The sequence below is a fragment of the Hemiscyllium ocellatum genome, chromosome 23 (assembly GCF_020745735.1).
Source record: "Hemiscyllium ocellatum isolate sHemOce1 chromosome 23, sHemOce1.pat.X.cur, whole genome shotgun sequence".
Lineage (NCBI taxonomy): Eukaryota > Metazoa > Chordata > Chondrichthyes > Orectolobiformes > Hemiscylliidae > Hemiscyllium > Hemiscyllium ocellatum.
In genome coordinates, this window is record NC_083423.1 from 25,577,840 (window position 1) to 25,597,490 (window position 19,651).

The 19,651-nt window shown below is 40.3% G+C and overlaps 1 protein-coding gene across 4 annotated transcripts in view; it reads left to right on the forward strand.

Moving 5' to 3' along the window:
* Positions 1–19,651, forward strand: part of orc5 (origin recognition complex, subunit 5) — a 118,273-nt gene that overhangs the window by 30,344 nt on the left and 68,278 nt on the right. For all 4 annotated transcript variants that reach the window (XM_060843153.1, XM_060843152.1, XM_060843154.1 and 1 more), the window contains 3 exons: positions 584–787; positions 7,852–7,926; positions 18,861–18,972. In XM_060843153.1, the coding sequence (XP_060699136.1) occupies positions 584–787; positions 7,852–7,926; positions 18,861–18,972 (391 nt within the window). The remainder of the gene's footprint in view (positions 1–583; positions 788–7,851; positions 7,927–18,860; positions 18,973–19,651) is intronic.

The following is a 19,651-nucleotide window of genomic DNA, read 5'->3' on the forward strand; positions in this document are numbered from 1 at the left end:
CCCATTTACTGTTAAGCGAATGCATTTTTTATAGTGAGTTGCAGGTTTTGGTTCATTAATATGTAGGCAGTCAATCCATATAATATTTTATAAATTCCTACTTTGGGAATAGAACTAGTCTCAATCAAGATTGGGATACAGACAGACTCCAACCTCAGACCTTTAATACATTGTTTGTGCTGAGATGTCACTTTTTAAATAAAATCTTAAGTTATCTTGAGAATGTGACTTGGAAAAAGTCCTGGGATTTACATATTAAAGAAAGATGGTGTTAGATTTGGAATGATAGTGACAATGAGGCTCAAATATTCTACATGGAGGGAAAAGGCTTATTAAAAGATCTTTTGGTTAAATGCCCAATCTCCTAACTTGGTAAACTGGGTTGGTGTTGCAGATTGTTTGTTTGTAACTGAACTTGTAAAGGCAGAAAAAGAAAAACCCAGCCCCAAATGTTGACACAGTCTTTGTAATGTATTAAGGCTCAATATCTATATCACAATACAAGAAATAAGACATTAGGAGTACTTGCAGCTTTTTTTCTGCTTGTGTTGTGGTTAATTTATTGTGTTTTGTCTCTTTGCAGTTTCCTCATGTGATTGTGAACTGTGTGGAATGTTTTTCTTCAAAGATGCTTTTTGAACAAATACTTAATCAGCTGCAGGGTCATTCGCTATCCCTCAAGAATGAATATACTTCATGTCTTCAGTCTAACACATTCAATGACTTTGTTCTACTTTATAAGCAAGTGGTCCACAAGCAGAATTTGCACAATCAAACTGTCTACATTGTAAGTAAATGATTATGAAATTACACAAACTTCTTTTTAAAATTAGCATTGAGAGTCATAGAACAACAAAGTGCAATATGACAGCTTTACCAAATAGTTGGCACTGGTTGATCAGCTCTGTGTTATACTATTGAGGTTAGCTTGGTTGTAAACCAAAACTAGTAATCTTATTAAAAGACAGGCTTCCTTTTCCACTCATGTTTCCCCTTATCAGATGTAGTTTCACGCTCTTTTAATATGCATTCCTCATGTTTTCTGAGTGTTGCAGGTGATTATGCCAAGGAGTTAATTGGAAGCTGATTCAAATTTTCCCTCACTTGCTGTCTACTCATCTGATTCAATCAAGGATTTTACACTACTAATAAAGGAGTCAAAGTACTGGTTTATCTTTTGCGTTCCTCATGATATTTTATGAAGCTGTGGTGTTAATTGCATCTGTTTGCCAGAGAGCTAACTCAGTGCAGGTTTACAGAATTGATTGCGAGACTTTGTTGATCTTTGCAAATCAGTTTATTACTGAGTTATTGAGAAATTCAATATTCGTTGTGTTTGGCAGCAGATGTTTTCACATCATAGAATGTAGAGTTGCTTAGTCAAAGAATAATTTGACATATCAAGAGAGGGTGAGACGAGGTTATTAATGTTTACTTCCCCCTCCGACTTAGATGTTTGTAAGGAAGGAGGTGCTTCCTGGTATCTAATGTGAATGTTTGTCTCTTTTAAAACCATGTACACTTGGTTCCATTTGTTTCTAGTGATTCTATCCATTTCAGGTAAAACTTAATCTTAAAAACTAACATCTGTAATTCCCCCGAGTCTATGTTTCTCCAAAGGAAATATCACTAAATATAAGGCATATCTAGTAATTGAAGATCATAATTTTAGATGTAACAACACTACAGGTCTTTCTCCTATAACGTGCATTTCGTCAATGAGATTTGGCTGTAATGCAGCTGAATTGGGGAATGGTTTTTTTAAAACCTGGATTCCTCTTGGCTATTTTGTGATTTTAGAAGGCTACACCTTCGATTAAATCTTCAGTTTGGATGATACCAGTTTATACTGGAAGAGAATGCCATCCAGAACCTACATGTCTAAAAATGAAGCATACTCTCCATGTTTTAAGTTGCAAAGGATTGTTGAGTGAGCCTTGAAAGGTTACCTTTAGTTCACTCTTTACATTTACTTTATGGCTAGCAGAAGAGGTTGGATGACTTTTTCCTTTAATGTTGATGTTTCAGAGGATGTTCTTAGAAATTGCAGGAGAAAAGCTTTAGATGTCAAGATTCTCCTTATTCTGGACAATGCACCAAGCCATTCTCCCAGCATTGGTGAGCTTTCTGAAAACATCATAGTGCTATTGTTACCTCCATACATAACCTCTGTCGTTCAATCCATGGACCAGGGTGCAATAGCAGCTTTAAAAATATTATTTTAAGGCAAACATTCAGGAAGCCGATTGCAGCTACTGAGGGGGATAATGAGGACAGTGTTCTTTAATTTTGGAAGAGCTTTAACATTAAGAATGCTATTGACATCATTTTGGAGGCCTGGAGTGATGTCAGTAAGGACTGCTTGAATGCAGTTTGGCAGAAGCTTCTCTCAGATTTTCTTCATGATTTTAAAGACGTTGAACCATCTGAGCTGCTTCCAGCAATCAAAGAACATTGTGTTGCTCTTGCAAAGCAAGTTGGATTTGAAGAAGTAGAGAATGAGGATGTCTAGGAGCTGCTTGAGTCCCATTGTGAAGACCTCTCCACAGCTCATCAACAACAATTTGTTGTGGGTGAAATTGAAAGAAGCTAGAAATGAAGACCATGAAGCCCAGAATGCAGCACCAAGTAAGATTTCCACTTTTGTCTTCTATCCTGAGGGAAGTTGAGAAGCAATTGCAGCTCTTATTGTACAGTACAGAATGCAACAGGATAGTAGTTTGTGGCATGGTCTTATGTGGCACCTAAAGAACAGTTCTTTATGAAAGAAGGAAGATGGCAAAGCAGCAAAAACTAGATGCTGTTTTTAAGCCAACCCCCAAGAAACAGTCTGGGAACAATGAACCACAGCCATCCACTTCAGGACTAGAATTTTTTTTGTAACCCTGCACTCAGAACTGCACTTGAAAGTAATGCTGATGACGACCCTCAACCCTTGTCTTCATACAGTACTGTAACTTAGTAAACTCAGAAGCCCCTTTACATTACTTTCCAGTTTTTCAGGCTAAAGTGTTAAATTTATTGTATTATTTCATTAAAATATGATTTTAACATTTACCTAGACTGTGCTATCGTTTGTGTTAGACTCACTACTGTTTTTATGATTTTTGGTAGTCTGCCCCATACCCTGTTTTTCCCATAAGATCTGTTGTTTCTATTGCACGATTTTCTATAATGCAAGGTTGCACAAAAATGCAACTATTGCATTATAGAAGAATAGACTGTGCTTTATACCCTTATTATGACGTAGAAGCGAATCTTTTCTGTTAATTAAACCAAACACCCTAAAAACCTTGCCTTGCCTAATAATCCATTAAAATGAGCGACAGAACTCTTAAATTCCACTATTTAAAGAAAGTAATAATTTATTTTCTTATTCTATTAGCGAGTTTTGAGAAGATTATTCTTACTCTATATAAACACGAACATTAAACAAAAAGAAGCTATTCACAAATCTAAGCCCCCCTTTCTCTTAATTGTTTATTCTCTGACTCCAACTCTATAACAATAAGACACTTAATAAAATTACATTAGCTTAATCTTATAATCACAGTCTTTGTCTTTTCTGTTGTCTTCACTTTTCCTGCTGCTGATCTCGCTGGGTGATCATCTTTCTTTTTACAGTGAGTATGTTTCACATGAAAAGGTCCCTTTTGATAGTATTTTCTAATTTCTTTTGAGAGCAAGATGTTAGATGGGCAATTGGCTCTCCAGCAGTTTCTCTCTCAACAGTACCTCTCTCTATTGCTCTGTGACCAGTTTTGAAAACATCTGCATTCTTAAACCCTGAATATTGGATCATCTCATAGATTTGATGTTGGCAAAACAATAAATTCAAACTCTGTTCGGTTTTAGTGTCCTGGGCATAATTTAATTTCAACTGGTTAAACTTGAATTCTTGTCAAAAAAGCAACTAAAACTCTGGTATCCATTTCACAGCCAAAGGTTGCATATTTTCAATTTTCCAGTCCACTCTGGAACTGCCACCTATTCAAATACACAGGTACTTGTAATCACTCGGTTCAGAATATCATTCTCTTTGAAATGTACAGTACATCCTTCAGCTTTATAACACCACTTTTCTTAAGAGGTAGGAATCAAAATTACATTTTCAAAATCTTACACAATCTAGTAGTTTATTTTAATCATTTGTTAAAGTATATAACCTAACATTGGAAAGAAGCCTATTTTCTTTCATGAAAGAACTCCCTTGGAATAAGGTCGATGCTTGCCATGGAGTCCCATGGAGAAGAAAGGGATATAATCAGTGAAAGCTAAAGGAGGTGGAAAAGGGAATTGAAATAGCTAACAGAGAAACAGCAAGTTTTTAAAAAATTTCGAATCAGTCATGTGATTGACCACACTCTGATTAGCAACGAGTGGTTGTGCACCTTGAGTGGGCGGCACGCTTCCTCACAGTGCCAGAGACCCGGGTTCAATTCCTGCCTCAGGCGATTCTCTATGTGGAGTTTGCACATTCTCCCCGTTTCTGTGTGGGTTTCCTCCGGGTGCTCCAGTTTCCTCCCACAATCCAAAAATGTGCAGGTTAGGTGAATTGGCGAGGCTAAATTGTCCGTAGTGTTAGGTAAAAGGGTAAATGTGGGGGAATGGGTCTGGGTGATTTGCGCTTTGGTGGATCGGTGTGGACTTGTTTCCACACTGAAAGTAATCTAAACCTTACTGCTATTGCACTTTCAGCTGCTTTAGTCTGCCTTGCCTGGTGAGGCAGCAATGGACATTGTGAACACTGCCCTTGAACAGCTGGAAAAAGTGCAATCTTCAAGTAGGTTTTCAGAGTAACTTTTGAAATATTGTTGCTAGCTATCTTGTGACATTTCACTAATCGTGAACTGGGCGAGAGTGCACTTTGGAAAGTTGGTGTTAGGAGAAAGTGAGGACTGCAAATGCTGGAATACCCGAGTTGAAAAAATGTGGTGCTGGAAAAACACAGCAGGCCAGGCAGCAGCCAAGGAGCAGGAGAATCGACGTTTCTGGCATAAGCCCTTCTTCAGGAATGAGGCTGGTGTGCCAAGCGGGCTGAGATAAAAGGTAGGGGGGAGGGAATTTGGGGGAGGGATGCTGGGAATACGATAGGTGGAAGGAGGTGAGGGTGATAGGTTGGCGAGGGGGTGGGGGCGGAGAGGTCGGGAAGAAGATTGCAGATCAAGAAGGCGGTGCTGAATCTGAGGGTTGAGACCGAGATAAGGTGGGGGAAGGGGAAATGTGGAAGCTGGAGAAATCTACATTTGTCCCGTGTTGTTGGAGGCTTCCGAGGCAGAAGATGAGGCGCTCTTCCTCCAGGCATCGTGTGGCCAGGGTCTGGCAATGGAGAACGCCAAGGACCTGCATGTCATTGGCGGAGTGGGAGGGGGAGCTAAAGTGTTGAGCCACGGTGCGGTTGGGTTGGTTGGTGCGGGTGTTCCCTGAAACGTTCCGCAAGTAGTTGGCCTGTCTCCCCAATGTAGAGGAGACCACATTGGGTGCAGCGGATACAGTAAATGACCTTTCAGAGAGAATGATATTTTGAACCGAGTGATTACAAGCACCTGTGTATATGACTAGGTGGCAGTCCCAGAGTGGACTGGAAAATTGAAAATACGCAACCTTTGGCTGTGAAATGGATACCAGAGTTTTAGTTGCTGGTTTGACAAGAATTCAAATTTAACCAGTTGAAATTAAATTATGCCCAGGACACTAAAACTGAACAAAGTTTGAATTTCTTGTTTTGCCAACATCAAATCTGGAGGAAGAGCGCCTCATCTTCCGCCTAGGAACCCTCCAACCACATGGGATGAATGTAGATTTCTCCTGCTCCCTCATTTTCCCTCCCCCCACCTTATCTCAGTCCCAACCCTCGGATTCAGTATTGCCCTCTTGACCTGCAATCTTCTTCCCGACCTCTCCGCCCCAACCCCCTCTCCAACCTATCACCCTCACCTCCTTCCAACTATCGTATTCCCAGTGACCGTCCCCCAAATTCCCTCAGCCCGCTTGGCACACCAGCCTCATTCCTGAAGAAGGGCTTATGCCCAAAACGTCGATTCTCCTGCTTCTTGGATGCTGCCTGGCCTGCTGTGTTTTTCCAGCACCACGTTTTTCAAAGTCAGTGTTAGCAATTCTGCTGCATTGACATTGTTATTGACTAGGCCAGACCACTTAAAACATTCTTGAGCAGACAACCCGGACCATAACTTTGCAATTTGTTTCGCTTAGTTTACAGTGAAAATTACCCGGATTACGTTGACTACCAGGTTTAAAAACAGACAAAATGTATTCACAAAATTACACAATGAAACTTGAAGAACAGAATAAAGATCCATACAGAACTCAGACTATCCAAACTAGACTTAAGTATGCTGTTCTGAATATGCACAACAGTCCCAATAAGCAAGCCCCCTTTAAAACACAGTGCAAACAAAAGGTCAGATGCTTACAGGTTGAAATTAGAAGGGCAGAAGAGAGTTTCCACACAGCTCACTGTTGAACTCCCAACCAGTCCTGAACTGAACTAAACTGCTCAGCTCAGCTAGACAGCTGACCATTTCCCCTTTCTTTATACAGATCACTTCTAAAACATGACCACTTTGGCCAGAGGTCTCATCTGTTTACATATAAACAAAAAGGCTTCTCAAAACCCTTTAATCTTTGTACCAAACCAGTCTAATCAAATAGAGCGCGGTCTATTGCCCTTCTGAACAAATCAAGGACACAGCTTTTGGAAAAAAATAAACCAGCTTTGTGACAGCATGTCCAGAGCAGCTTTGGTTTGAAAATAGTTGCCTCCATGCTTAAGTTACCTCCTCCTTGGAGGATGCTGGTGTTTATATGATGATCCATCCAATTGACACATACAGAATCTTCCATAGGCAGCATTGACTCTATGGATTAGGCATTCTTTGTTGGTGATAGGTCACCCAGATTTTGCAGCCACAGTGAAGACTCTTAAGAGGATGGCGTAGTAGATATTTTTGAACAGTCTGTTTAAAGATGTTTTTACATATCTCTGGAGCAGGTGAAATTTCACCTGGGCCTCCTGGTTCAGTGGTAAGGTGACTACTGTTGTGTCACAACAGCCTTTGGCCCTTTCAACCTGCTTTGCCATAAGATATGGTAAAGGCTGATCTGTTGTTGTCTCAGCTCCACTTTCCTGTCTTCTATCATTCTTGACTCCCTTGTCTTTCAAAAATCTATCCAAATCTGCCTTGAATCTATGTCATGCTTCAACCTCCAGTGAGAAACTACTTCCACAGACTCTCAGTCCCTGTGGAAGAAAGAAATCTCCTCTCCTATTATAAAGGAGTGAGCTCTTCATTTTCAACTGTGTTCCCTACTTCTGGAGTCCACAAAACATTTTCTTAGTGTCCACCCTTTTGAGCCCCATCGTCAAAGGTTTTTTTTGTCAAAGTTGCGTAGCCACACAGCTGCTGTAAAGCTCTGTGCTCATGCCAATGCATGGCTTGTACTTGCTATCTCAAGAAAGTGACTCTTTCTCTTGAGTATGGGGTTATGTTTCTATTTTAGACTTCAGTAGCTTTTTTTTCGGAATGTCAAGAATTTTCAAACATTGTTAAGCAATGCTTCTTCTGTCGCATAGCTGCTTTTATTACCTGAGGATGCAGGTGATGGATTTCCTGGGACTTGTATGTGACTTTTAGGAATCAGTAGCTACTCCCAGGTAGATACTGTTACAAAATTTTAAGCTAACCATAGGAAGAATAGTATATGTTTATGAAAGTTTTTAAATTGTGTACTTTTGAATAAAATAACGGTGGAAGATGCATATGTGATTTGTATTGATGTAGGCTAAATGTTTTGTGTAAATGCTAAATGAAGTTACTGCCTTAATTCAAGGTGTTGGATAAAGCAGAACGTTTGAGGGAAATGGATTCAAACCTGTTACCTGGATTTCTGAGGTTTCAAGAATTGGTGAGTAGCTGGTGTCTTAATGGCTGTAGTTATTTCTTGTAACAAGCTTGTATTATATTAATTTTAAAATGTTTTGAAATCTTGACAGTTAATAAAACAAGTGTACAGTTCACCAAAAAAAGGCTTTGAACTTGCTGTTATATGCAAAGTTTCTAATTTTGTTGTTGTGTATTATGTTTTGGTTTGTTTGCTATGCATGTGGAGATATCACTCTCCCAAAAGTTGGAACCCAGCTAAAGACCAGAAGAGGACTGCTCAGTTGATGCACGTTCTTTAAGTGTTGTGGTGGCAGTAAATTCTTCCTTGCGAATCTTCACGTCCTTTATTTTCTAAATCCTATTTCTCCAAACTGCATACCTTTATCCTTTTGTCTTAATTGTTCAAATATGATGCAACTTGTGCGGGTTGGAACAAACAGCATCTGCCATGACGCCATGTTTGCTTCCCAATTACTGCAGCATTGGACAAGCAGAGGGAGAATAATATTCTGGTGTTGGAACTTGTTAGAGGAGATGCTAGAAAGTGTGGAAATGTACTTAATGATTATGGAGGACTAACAAAATATTTATCATAGAAACCTATGGTTCGGTTATGTTAAAATTTTATTTGCAAACTGTTGCCTTTCCTTCCCATGAACATTGCCTTACAATCCCAAATGCTCTCCATCAGCAGGACACCACCATGGTAATGACTGTCTCTGTTCTGTTTCAACTTCCTTGATGCTAAAATGCTTATCCATGCTTTTTTTAAAAACCCGAGATGTGACTATCCCTTTTGGTCTCCCATCTTGCAGTTCCAAAAGCATATTCAACACTTTTTGTGTTCAGATTCTTAACTTGGCTCTTACTCATTCATCACCCTTGTGCTTACTGACCTATACTGATTTATAGTCTAAAGTTCTCCATTTTAATGTTCTTGTCTTTGTTTGCATTTCTCAACCACCCCCATCCCAAAGCTCTGCCCATTCTATCCTGCTCTTTTTTTTTCCCAGCATCAGAACGGAGATCTCTGCATTGTTTCAATTCTGGCTTTTCCAGTTTTCTTTATCTCTGGCTGTTTCTTCAGTTTTTAGGTTATGCATTTTAGGGAAGGTATTCCAAACCTCTGAATATGAAATAAAGTTTGATTGTGACTACTAGTTGAGTGTCAATTGGGTATGAAAATATTATTCAATATGCGCACCTCAGTGGTGAATTGTGTGAGATGCCATTTTGGTGAAAGTATGGGAAGTGCATAACAAATTCTCATTAGAATGTAAAGGACAGCAGCACATCTCAAAAGATCAAATAGTCTTCATTTTAAGTCCCAACTCTTGGACTCAAGGATGCAGTACTCCATTCTTGGGTTCTTAGATCAACTATGCAGAATAACAAACCAATGAAGTTGTTTGCAGAAAGATCAGGGTGTCAGAATCTCCTGGCTTTTTTAACCAAATTAAGCAATCACTAATTGTGAAAGTATGACTACTAAAAAAAGGCAATCCAATCCTGTACTGAACACAATGAAAGTTGAGACATTGGGAAAAGCCAGACTAGGTAAGAAAAGAACTATGTATAGAAGGCATCTGAAGCTGGATAGCAGGAAGAATGACAGTGGGGAGAAATCAGTTAACGTTTCAGGTCGTGTGACCCTTCCTCGCTTGACTCAGAATGCTTTCTCTCCATTTGCTGCCAGACCTGTTGAGCTTTTCCAGCAATTTGTTTTTGTTTCTGATTTACAGCATCTGCAGTGTGAAAAATGACCATGACTTGCAGAACTACAGTGACCAAAAGAGAGGTGCTTATGGCCCTTCATGTACTATTGGCTATAGTGGATAAAGGGCAGAAAGATCTTGAATCAGCATGCACTGCTGAATTGCTGTCAGCACTTCAATTTAGCAGCTCTAGCTCTAGTCAATATCCTTTGTAGTTGAACACATGTTAAACAGCAGGGAGTACTAATGCTTCTATTCGCCTGCACTTTCACAGAATAATTAAGTTTCACAGAATTCTTCTGGCTGTTTTAATTTGTTTTTCTAAATAGTTTTTTTAAAAAGTGCAAAAATCTGCAGGTGCTTCTTTTTGTTTGATTTCAAAAATGCTGCATAAACTGGTTGCTCCTGGGCATGGAGGACCTAGGAAGGCTTCGTTTTTGTATTGAACAGGATTTGGGTATTGGGCATGACTGGGCGAATGAGCATAGACTGTGCAGAGCAGAAGGAGGGGGTGAAAGGTTCGCAGCTGTAGCCCTGAACTGCAGAGTTCCATTAGGGAGAACTGTTCAAGATCTTTTATTTTGCGATCTGATATCCAGAGCCATGATCACAGGAGTCTGAATGTTCATTGCAACACTCTCATGATGCTCGTGCTGGAATGGAAGCAGTGACGTTGGTCATTATAGTTCACTCCATGATCTCAAAAAAAAACTTTATGGACACCTGGCATCAACCTAGGCTCCAGCACTACGAACTATAACCTAGCACAGTCAACTCCATAAAGTCTCCCTTGCTGTCAGTTGTGTACTAGTCAATCACACAGGTCTTCTACTTCTGACATGTCAAGCAGGAACCTGACATAACTATATTCTGCACTCAAAAGCATTGATTCTTCAGTCACCATCCCTGAAATTGTCCTGTCTCTGCAAAACCACAGAGCAACATGTGCAGCATGATGTTATCAGCAGCATTGTTTTCCATGACAATTTGCAGGCTCAGTGAAAGCTTGTTCCTCATTCTGTGGCTACCATGAAGACAGGATTACACTCTTTGTTCACGAGGAATGTAAAAGGGTATGTCAGAAGTAGCAGCAGGGAGTTGCCAACGTAATCATACAGCATGGAAACAGACTCTTTAGTACAACTTGCCCACGCTAACCAAGATTCTCAATCTTAACTAGTCACATTCGCATGCATTTGCCCCATATCCCTCTTACCTTTCCTATTCATGCATCTATCAAAATGTCTTCTGAAAGTAGTAACTGTACCTACATCTACCATTTCCTCTGGCAGTTCATTCCACATATGATCCACTCTTTATATGAAAAATCTGCCCCTCAGGTCCCTTTTGAATTTTTCTCCTGTCACCTTAAAATTATGCCATCAGGTTTTTGAATCCCCTATCCTAGGGAAAAGACCTTTTGCTTTCCCCCGTATCTATGCCCCTCATGGTTTTATAAACCTCTAAGGTTACCCTTCAACCTCCTGTCCTTCAGTGAAGAAAGTTCCAGCCTCTCCTTAAAAATCTATAAATGTTTATAAATGTTTTCTGCATCATCTCTAATTTAATAAGATGACCAAAACTGTACACAGTACTCCCTTAACATTAACAGTATGAGTTCTGCCCTTCTTTGTCTTACCAAAAGACAACAACTCACATTTATTGGAATTGAATTCCATGTACTCCTCCTCTGCCCAGAGGCTCAATTAATCAAGATCCCTTTGTAATCTTAGATAATCATCACTGTCTACTATGCAACCAGTTTTAATCTAATTCACAAACTTAATAACCATACTTTCTATGTTGTCATCCAAGTCATCTATATATGACAAACAACAGACCCAATACCAGCAGAACACCACTGGTCACAGACCTCTGGGCCAAAAAAGAACTCTCTACTTTATTTAAATGAAAGGAGTAAACAGGAAAAAAAACCCCAAGACCATCTGATACTGCCCCCATCAGACACTCCCAAGACAGGAACACCAGGTGAAACACAGCAAAGCCAACTCTGCTGTTTTGAAATAGAAAATAAAGCTGCTTGACTTTGTTGAGCAAAAAGACACTATCACTGTGGGTGGGGGAAGAACAAAAAAAAAAGCAGAAACAAGCAAAAAATGACTCTACGTGGGGTTCAGGGGAAACGGGGCATCGCCTGCGCATTCTCACTTTTAACAGCAATAGTGAGCCCTAGGCTTGGCTCCAAATTCCGTGTCTACATGATGAGCCTGGGACCACTATCCTCTCAAGGGATGTCTTCCCAGACTGAGGGTCGATGACCTCAGGGTCAGCCGGGCAATCTTTCTGGGAGACCGCCCCAAAGTGCTTAGTCTTCCTCCAGTCTTTCCTCCCCATTTGTGTCTGTGAATCAGGTAGCTCCCTCCTATGGGGGCTGGGGCACGAGGTGTGATGATGCAAGCTGCAGCCATTTGGGTGTTGTCCTTTGGCATGACACTACATGCCCTCCGCAGACCGAACACCAAGCAAGCAATGCTCACGTGCTTTACCGTGAAGGTGTGCTGTGTGACCACCACCTGGGCCAGGCAGATGAAAACCTGTCACCGGAAAGAATAAATGAATCTCAGGTGAGCCTCCTTCAGACTGAGCAGTAGTGGCACCACACCTGACCTCATCTCCCCAAGCTGGCGGAGGTAGGGAAGAAGGGAGCTCAAGTGGTACAAAGGGAACGTTTGATAAGATGACAGATAAGACCATCCCACCGACAGTCATCCTCCACCGTCCAGTGTGAGATGCACTGTCCACTCAGTTTTTAGGAAGAACACTGCTTTCCATATATCTTGGATGTAGTGACAATGGTGGGAGCGCCAACTACCTCTGCCAAGGCCGCTGTGCATGCCTTAATGGTGATGTCAGGGCAGATGTAACATTCATTTTGTGAAATAAGTAAAGAGTGATGAGGCCTCCGGGGTGGGTGGGGGGACACAAAGGGTGCAACCACCCCTACGTAGGAATGATTTGGCCCCATCCCAAATATTGTTTCAGAGCACCCTGCAGTGGCCATTCCCCCTCCTAAACCAGGACCAATACCTCCCCTCTCAAAAACTGTAGGTAAAGGAAATGAGTCCCATGAGGCATCGCTTGCCAGTCTGTTGTCTCAGGCAGCTTTTTCGCAGGTTCAAAACAATAGTTCCCCAACACTCAGAGGCAATAGTCACTGGCAGCCAACAGGCCACAGTCACAAAGTAATAAGGAGGTGGCCCAGGCTTTGAACAGTTCCAGTACCCAGACTCCAAAATAGTCATACACTGTAAGTGTTCAGGCCCCAAGCAATTAATGTCCAGGCCTGAATCCCTGACTGTAGTAGTAGTAGTAGTCCAGGCTCCAGAAATAAGCCTCGTCAGCACCGGCCGAACAGAAGTGCAGGCCGCCACGCTTCTCAGGACAGCAACAGCAGAGATCCAAACTTGAGTCCTTCTAGACAGGCAGGCCGGCTGCAGCACCCAAGATCCCAGGCTCCAGGCCCCAGTCCTTGGCAGCTTCTCCTCAGCGCAGGTGTGATGCAGGTCACTAAGCTTCCAAAGGCAGCAATAGGTTAGAGTTCCTCCAGGCAAACAGATTCTTGGCTCCAATCCCCAGTGCAACACATGTTATTGCAGGTTTCCGGGCTTTTACAGACAGCAGCAAAAAGAATCCTAGGTTTGTGTGCCTCCAGGCAGGCTGCAGCATCCAGGCTCTAGACTTCAGTCATCTGCTATCAGTTCCAACAGGTGTTGTCACTTCAGCCTCCAAGTTCCAATTACAGCAGCTGCACAGTCCAGATTCCTAACATACTGCCCTCTACAGGGAAAGCAGCCCACCCCCCTGTTTCCTACCTTCAAGCCAATTTTATATCCAATTGGTAAGTTCCCCCTGAATTCCATGTAATCTAATTTTAATAATTAGTCTACCATGTGGAACCTTGTCAAAGGTTTTACTTAAGTCCATGTAGACCATGTCTACCACTCTGTCCTCCTCAATCTTTTTGATTATGATCTCAAGAAAAACTAATCAAGTTTTTGAGACACTATTTCCCATGCATAAAACCATGCTGACTATCCAGAATCAGTCCTTGCCTCTCCAAATGCATGAACATCCTGTCTCAGAATCCCTTCCAAAAAAGACTCAATGCTCTATATTTCACATACTTCTTCTTACAGCCTTTCTTAAATAAAGGTATAACATTAGTCACCGTCCAGTCTTCCAGCACCTGACCTGTGGCTCTAGATGATGCAAATTCCTGTGCTAGGGGCCCTGTAATATCTTCCCTAGATTTATCTACCTTTATGATTTACAGAAGAGGTAAATCTGTGCGAGAGGTCTTGTAATGTGAATTGTTTTCAAGACATCAGTATTTAATTTCCCAAGCTCCCTAGCTTGAGTTTTTCTCCACAGTAAATACTGACACAAAATATTTGTTTAGGGTATCAGCAAGCTCCTGTGGTTCCAAGCACAAATTACCTTGTTGACCTTTAAGGAGCTCTATTCTGTCTCAGTAGTTGCTCTTTTGCCCTGATGTATTTGTAGAATCTCTTCTATTATCCTTAAATTTGGCAGACAAGGTTGTCATATACCCTTTTTGCCCTCCTGTTTCCACTCTTAATGCCCCTATTCCTCTTATCCTCTCAAGAGATTCAGTTGGATTCAGTTACCTATACCTGATATATGCCTCCTCCTTATTCTTGACCAGAGCCTAAAGATCTGTATTCATCCATTGTTCCCTACTCCTACCAGCCTTACCCTTTGTCTTAAAACAGAAATATTCAACTTCTGAAAATGCATGATTCATACTGTCAGAATTGGTCTTATTCCAATTTGGAACTTTAACTTTTATACAAGCCTATCCTTTTCCACTGCAGTTTGAAAACCAATGGTGTTATGATCACTGGTCTCAAGGTGCTCCACCACTTACACTTCAGTCACTTGTCCTGCCTTGTATCTGAAGAGAATGTCATGTTTTGCTCCTTCGCTAGTTGGTATGTTTATATATTGATAAAGAAAATTTTCTTAAATACATTTAATAACGTCCTCCCCATCCAAGCCCTTAACACTGACAGTCCCAGTCTTGTTCGGTAAGTTAAAACTCCTTACTATTACAACCGTATTATTCTTGTGCATATCTGAGATCTCTCTATACATTTGCTCCTCAATTTCCCACTGAGCACAGACCCCATAATAGTACAATCCCAAAAAAGCGATTCTCCCCTTCTTATTTTTGAGTTCCGCCCCTATAATTTCATTGGATGAACCTTCAGGAATACCCTGTCAAAGTACAGCAATAATGCTTTCCCTAATCAAGAATGTCACTCTCCCTTTATCTCTTACCTCCCTTTCTATCCTTCCTGTAGCATCTGAAGCCTAGAACATTGAGTTGCCAGTCCTGACCCTCCCTCAGCCATGTTTCTATAACAGCTATAATATCCCAGTCCCATTTGAAGCTACAGCACAAGACCACATGCATGTCAAACAACAAATGCAACATGGTGTGGCCAGAGCTCAACTACAAAAACAGGAATGTAGCTCTTAGGAAGTTAAGCAGCAGTGATGAAGTAGTAGGTGACAGTTTTCAAGTTAATGTCCTTAATATGGAGGATATGACCAGGAGAATTAATGAAGCTAGTGCAATAGATGTTGTCCAGGTAGTTTTTTGTAAGATGCTTAACAAGGTCCTACAGGTAGTTCTTCTGTAATGTGATGGTTGTGTTGTTGTGCAACCCCGCATCACAGAAAAATCGTGCTTTAGAAACCGCTTAGTGTTGGTGATGTAATCAGGCTACAACCAACACACATCTTAAAAGTTCGCACTTTAGAAACACTTTCCCTAATTTGTTAATTGTGTATATCGAATTCACGTTAATGAAATGGGCGTTATGGCAGAACAGCTTTATAAGGCAGACTAGTTAGAAAAGTAAAAACCTGTGAAATACAAGGGGCTATAACAAGTTTGATTCAGTGTCAGGTGTGATGATGTTGCTTCTTTGACAAGGTTATGTTGTCCTTGGTTGTTTTTTCAGAGGGATCATGAAGGCAGAGGTTCTGATATATTTGGAAAGATCTACTTAAGAAAGCTTTTAAAAACACTTGTACAATGAAAGGGAAATGGCCAGTTCTCCCAGTTCAGAGTTTGGTTTAGTTTGGTTTGGTTTTAGCAAGCAGTTTTGTTTGCAACTGATGATCAAGTTTTAGCTGGGAACCCAGAGAAGCTGCTGGGGACCCAAAGAAACAACATCATGCTGATCTTGACTCTCTCTTCTCTCTTGTAAGAAACTATTTGATTTTACCTTTTTTGACAAAGTGGTGTTATGGGGATGTGCAAGTATTTGGAACAGCATCTTGAAATTGCGATAGAATTGTTAAGTTGTCAGATGTTATGTTATTCTATATTCTGTTCTCATTATGTTCGTGTATTCTGTTTTATTTAAAACTGAATAAATTCTGTTTTATTTAAAACTGTGTGGTTAGGCCAGCTGCATCACTCTTGCACTATCCACTTTACACTGCTTGAAACAACTAGAAAAGTAAGGATCTGGGCTACCTTAAAATGTTTTGAGGGAGTCTGGTTTGGTCTGGCCCATAAAGCAGGAAACAAAGGGCTATGTCAGATGTTTTTGCCAATACACAGTGGTTTCCAGTGTATTACACAGGGTTCACTGCTGGGTCCATTGCTGTTTGTTGTACATATTAGTGATTTGGACTTCATTTTGTTTTCATTCACAGGCTGAGGGCATTACTAGCTAGGCCAGCATTTATTGCCCATCCCTAATCCCTAGTTAAGACTCAGTGCAAGACATTTAGATATGTAAATGAATAAGAAAAGTTTAGAGAGATATGGGCCAAATGCAGGTAAGTGGAAACTTGGTAGGCATGTGCTAGCCGGCCTGTTTTTGTACTGTCTGACTGACACATTTCTGTGGATTTGGAATCACATGTAGGCCAGACTAGATAAGGATGGCAGTTTCTTTCCCTAAAGGACATTTGTGAACCAGATGGATTTTTCTGAAAATCATCGTGATGATCATTAAACTCTTAATGCCAGAGTTTTATTGAATTCAGATTCCATCATCTGCTGTTATGAGGTTCGAACCTGAATCCTCAGAATGTTACCTTGGTCTCTACATTAACAGTTCAGTCAATTCCACTGGGCTATTGCCTCCCAAGTGAAGACAATTCTTAAGTGACACTTAATTCAGCAATAGCCTACTCCATTTAGGTTGTACTGGGGATGATTGACTCTCTGCCTCCTTACTGTTTGATCCAAATTGCCCAATGAGTTGAGCTGAATTTGACAACCCTAGATGTCAAAGCAACATTTGTCAACTGTAGCATTATGGAACACTGAAAAAAGTTGAAATTCAACTGGGGAAAACTCTCCAGCAGTTGGAGTCATGCCTAGCACAAAAGAAGATGGGTCTGGTCTCAAACAGTCATATCTCTGTTATGATTCACACAAGATCCTTGCAGTGTACAAAAGCAAGAAGTCTTTGAAATGCATTTATAATTCACTGGTGGAGTCTTACTGAAGTTTTATGGTGAATTGATACATGAAACTCAAAGAATGGTCAAAAATCTCACAACATCAGGTTATAGTCAACGGGTTTATTTTGACCTTGTCCAACCCAGTCCAACACCGACACCTCCACATCATGTCTAGAAATGATGTGAAAATCTTGCAGCTATGAATGAGAAATTTATTACGAACAGAACTGAAATGTTTGTTATGTGGGAAGACCAGAGGAACTCTGGTTGTTCTCCTTGGACAGACGTTATGGGGCGAATTGGTGGATATGTTCAAATTCATGAATGGTTTTGATTGAGTAAGTAGGTTGTTTCCTGTGATAACCAGGAAACACCAATATGAGGTAATTGGCAAAAGAACCAGGGCAGTTGAGGGGAAAAACATGATTATACGGTGATTTATAATTTGAATTATCTTGCCTTATAGCGTAGTGGAAACTGATTTAATCTGTTAAGTGAATTGGATAAATCAATGGCATCATGGATTTAGTGTCTGTACTAGCTTTCTGCAATCTAGTTCTACCTCCTGTCATTTTTGCTCCTTTGAACTGTTCTTCAGATAATGATGCAGGTTTTTCTTGGTAAGCCACAAATGAATCTTCTCCATCTCACACTTAACTGCCGAAGTGTGTAACAGCAACTACCGTTGCTGTGTTCATCATTCAATGATTCCATGAAGTTGGATAAGACATGCAAATAGGGCGATGGCATGTGTGTCATTCACATAGAAAATGTTTGCTAGTGTGCAGGGAAAAATAAGTATGAATTATTTTGAAATAGTCGTGAATGAATTTGAAAGGGACATTAGAAGTTTATTAATCTCTCCATCTGTAATTCAGAGCAACAAGCAACATTCAAAAACATTCATCATTAAATTGTGAGGACATCCAAAACTACACCCACTTAATTTGGAATGTGTTTAGTTCATTCATGACCTTTTCTTTTTGGATGACCTTTTTAGCTGTTGGTTTATTATGCCTCAATTTTACAATTTGTCAGTATTTCTAAATCTCCCCGGGGCTTCACCAATCTGAAAACTCCCCCACCCCAAGTCCCTCAATTTTCCCAAGGTTTCAACATTCTTCTAATTCTGACCTCTTGGATGTCACCAAATTGCTTTGCTTCACCTTAGGCAGCTGAAGGCACAATTACCAATGTCCTTAAATCCATACCTACCTATTTTCTCCCTAAAACTCTATCGTTCCTCTTTTTACGATGTTTCTGAAAAATTTTCTCCCCAGTGTGGTGACTGAACAGAAGCATGATCAAATATCTCCTTATCTGGCTAAGTGTCAAATTTTATTTGATAAGCCTTCTATGAAACATATCAGTGTTTTGCTTTAAGGGTGCTATATAAATGTAATTATATTAACCATTTTTGCTGATTTCCAGCACCTGCAGTTTTTGCAAAAGTTAAACTTAATATATGAAGTTTTTTGGATCAGCTAAAGAGGAACTAAGCTCTGTAGCATGGTTTTGCAGGATCAGTTGAGATCTCCTTAGCACATAGTTCCCTTGCTTGGGAACCATACTGTCATGGTATCTCCGAAGATTCTTTGCTCAAGTGTTTAGACATTTGTGACACTTTTCTGAAGGATTTGCAGGCTTATGTTGAATTCATATTAACAATCTGCAATGGGATGGAAAGTATTTTCTATATTTTGCTTTGGCAATCTAGACTTTATCTAAATGTGCATTTTAATATTATGAACTTTTGTCTTCTTCACAGGCTGATGAAAATGCAACTGTTATTTTCCTTAGTGAGATTGTTTGGGAGAAATTTCGGCCAGGTACAGGCTGCTTTGAGCCCTTAATTTTGCATTTTCCTGACTATAACAAAGGTACAGTTCCACTATTAAGAATTTTCATTCTTTGATAAATACAATAACTATACAGAAAGGTTTGCAATGTATTTGAATTAATATAGTGCTTATCTTTTAATAGAGATATACAAATATCCTGAAAATGCCTTAAATTCCATGAAGTAGTTTTGAAATGTAGTGGGAAATGTGGCAGCCAAGTGAACAGATTTTTAAAATTTAATTGAGTATTAAATATTGACCAGGACACTAGAATTAACTGTTCTGCTCCTCCTCTTCATTGCATCATGGGATCTTTTCTGTCCACCTGAAAATGCAGACAGGGCTTTGGTTTAATCTCTGATCTGAAGAATAGTACATTGAATAGTGTGTCATCCCCTCAGTTCTGCACTGGAGTATCAGTCTAGATTCTTGTACCAGAGTCTCTAGAGTGGATGTAAGTCCAAATCTCTGACATTGAAACATTCCTTCAAACAGGTGAGATACCCATTCATCAAATACTTTGAGCAGTTGCAGCATCCACCATTTCCTCTGGCAGTTCATTCCACATACGAACCACCGTTGGGTCACTTTTAAATCTTCCTGTCCTCTCTGAAAAATAGGCACCCTAGTTTTGACACCCCTACCCTAGAGGAAAGACCTTTGCTATTCACCTTATCTATACCTCTCATGATTTTAAAAACCTCCATAAGGTCACCCT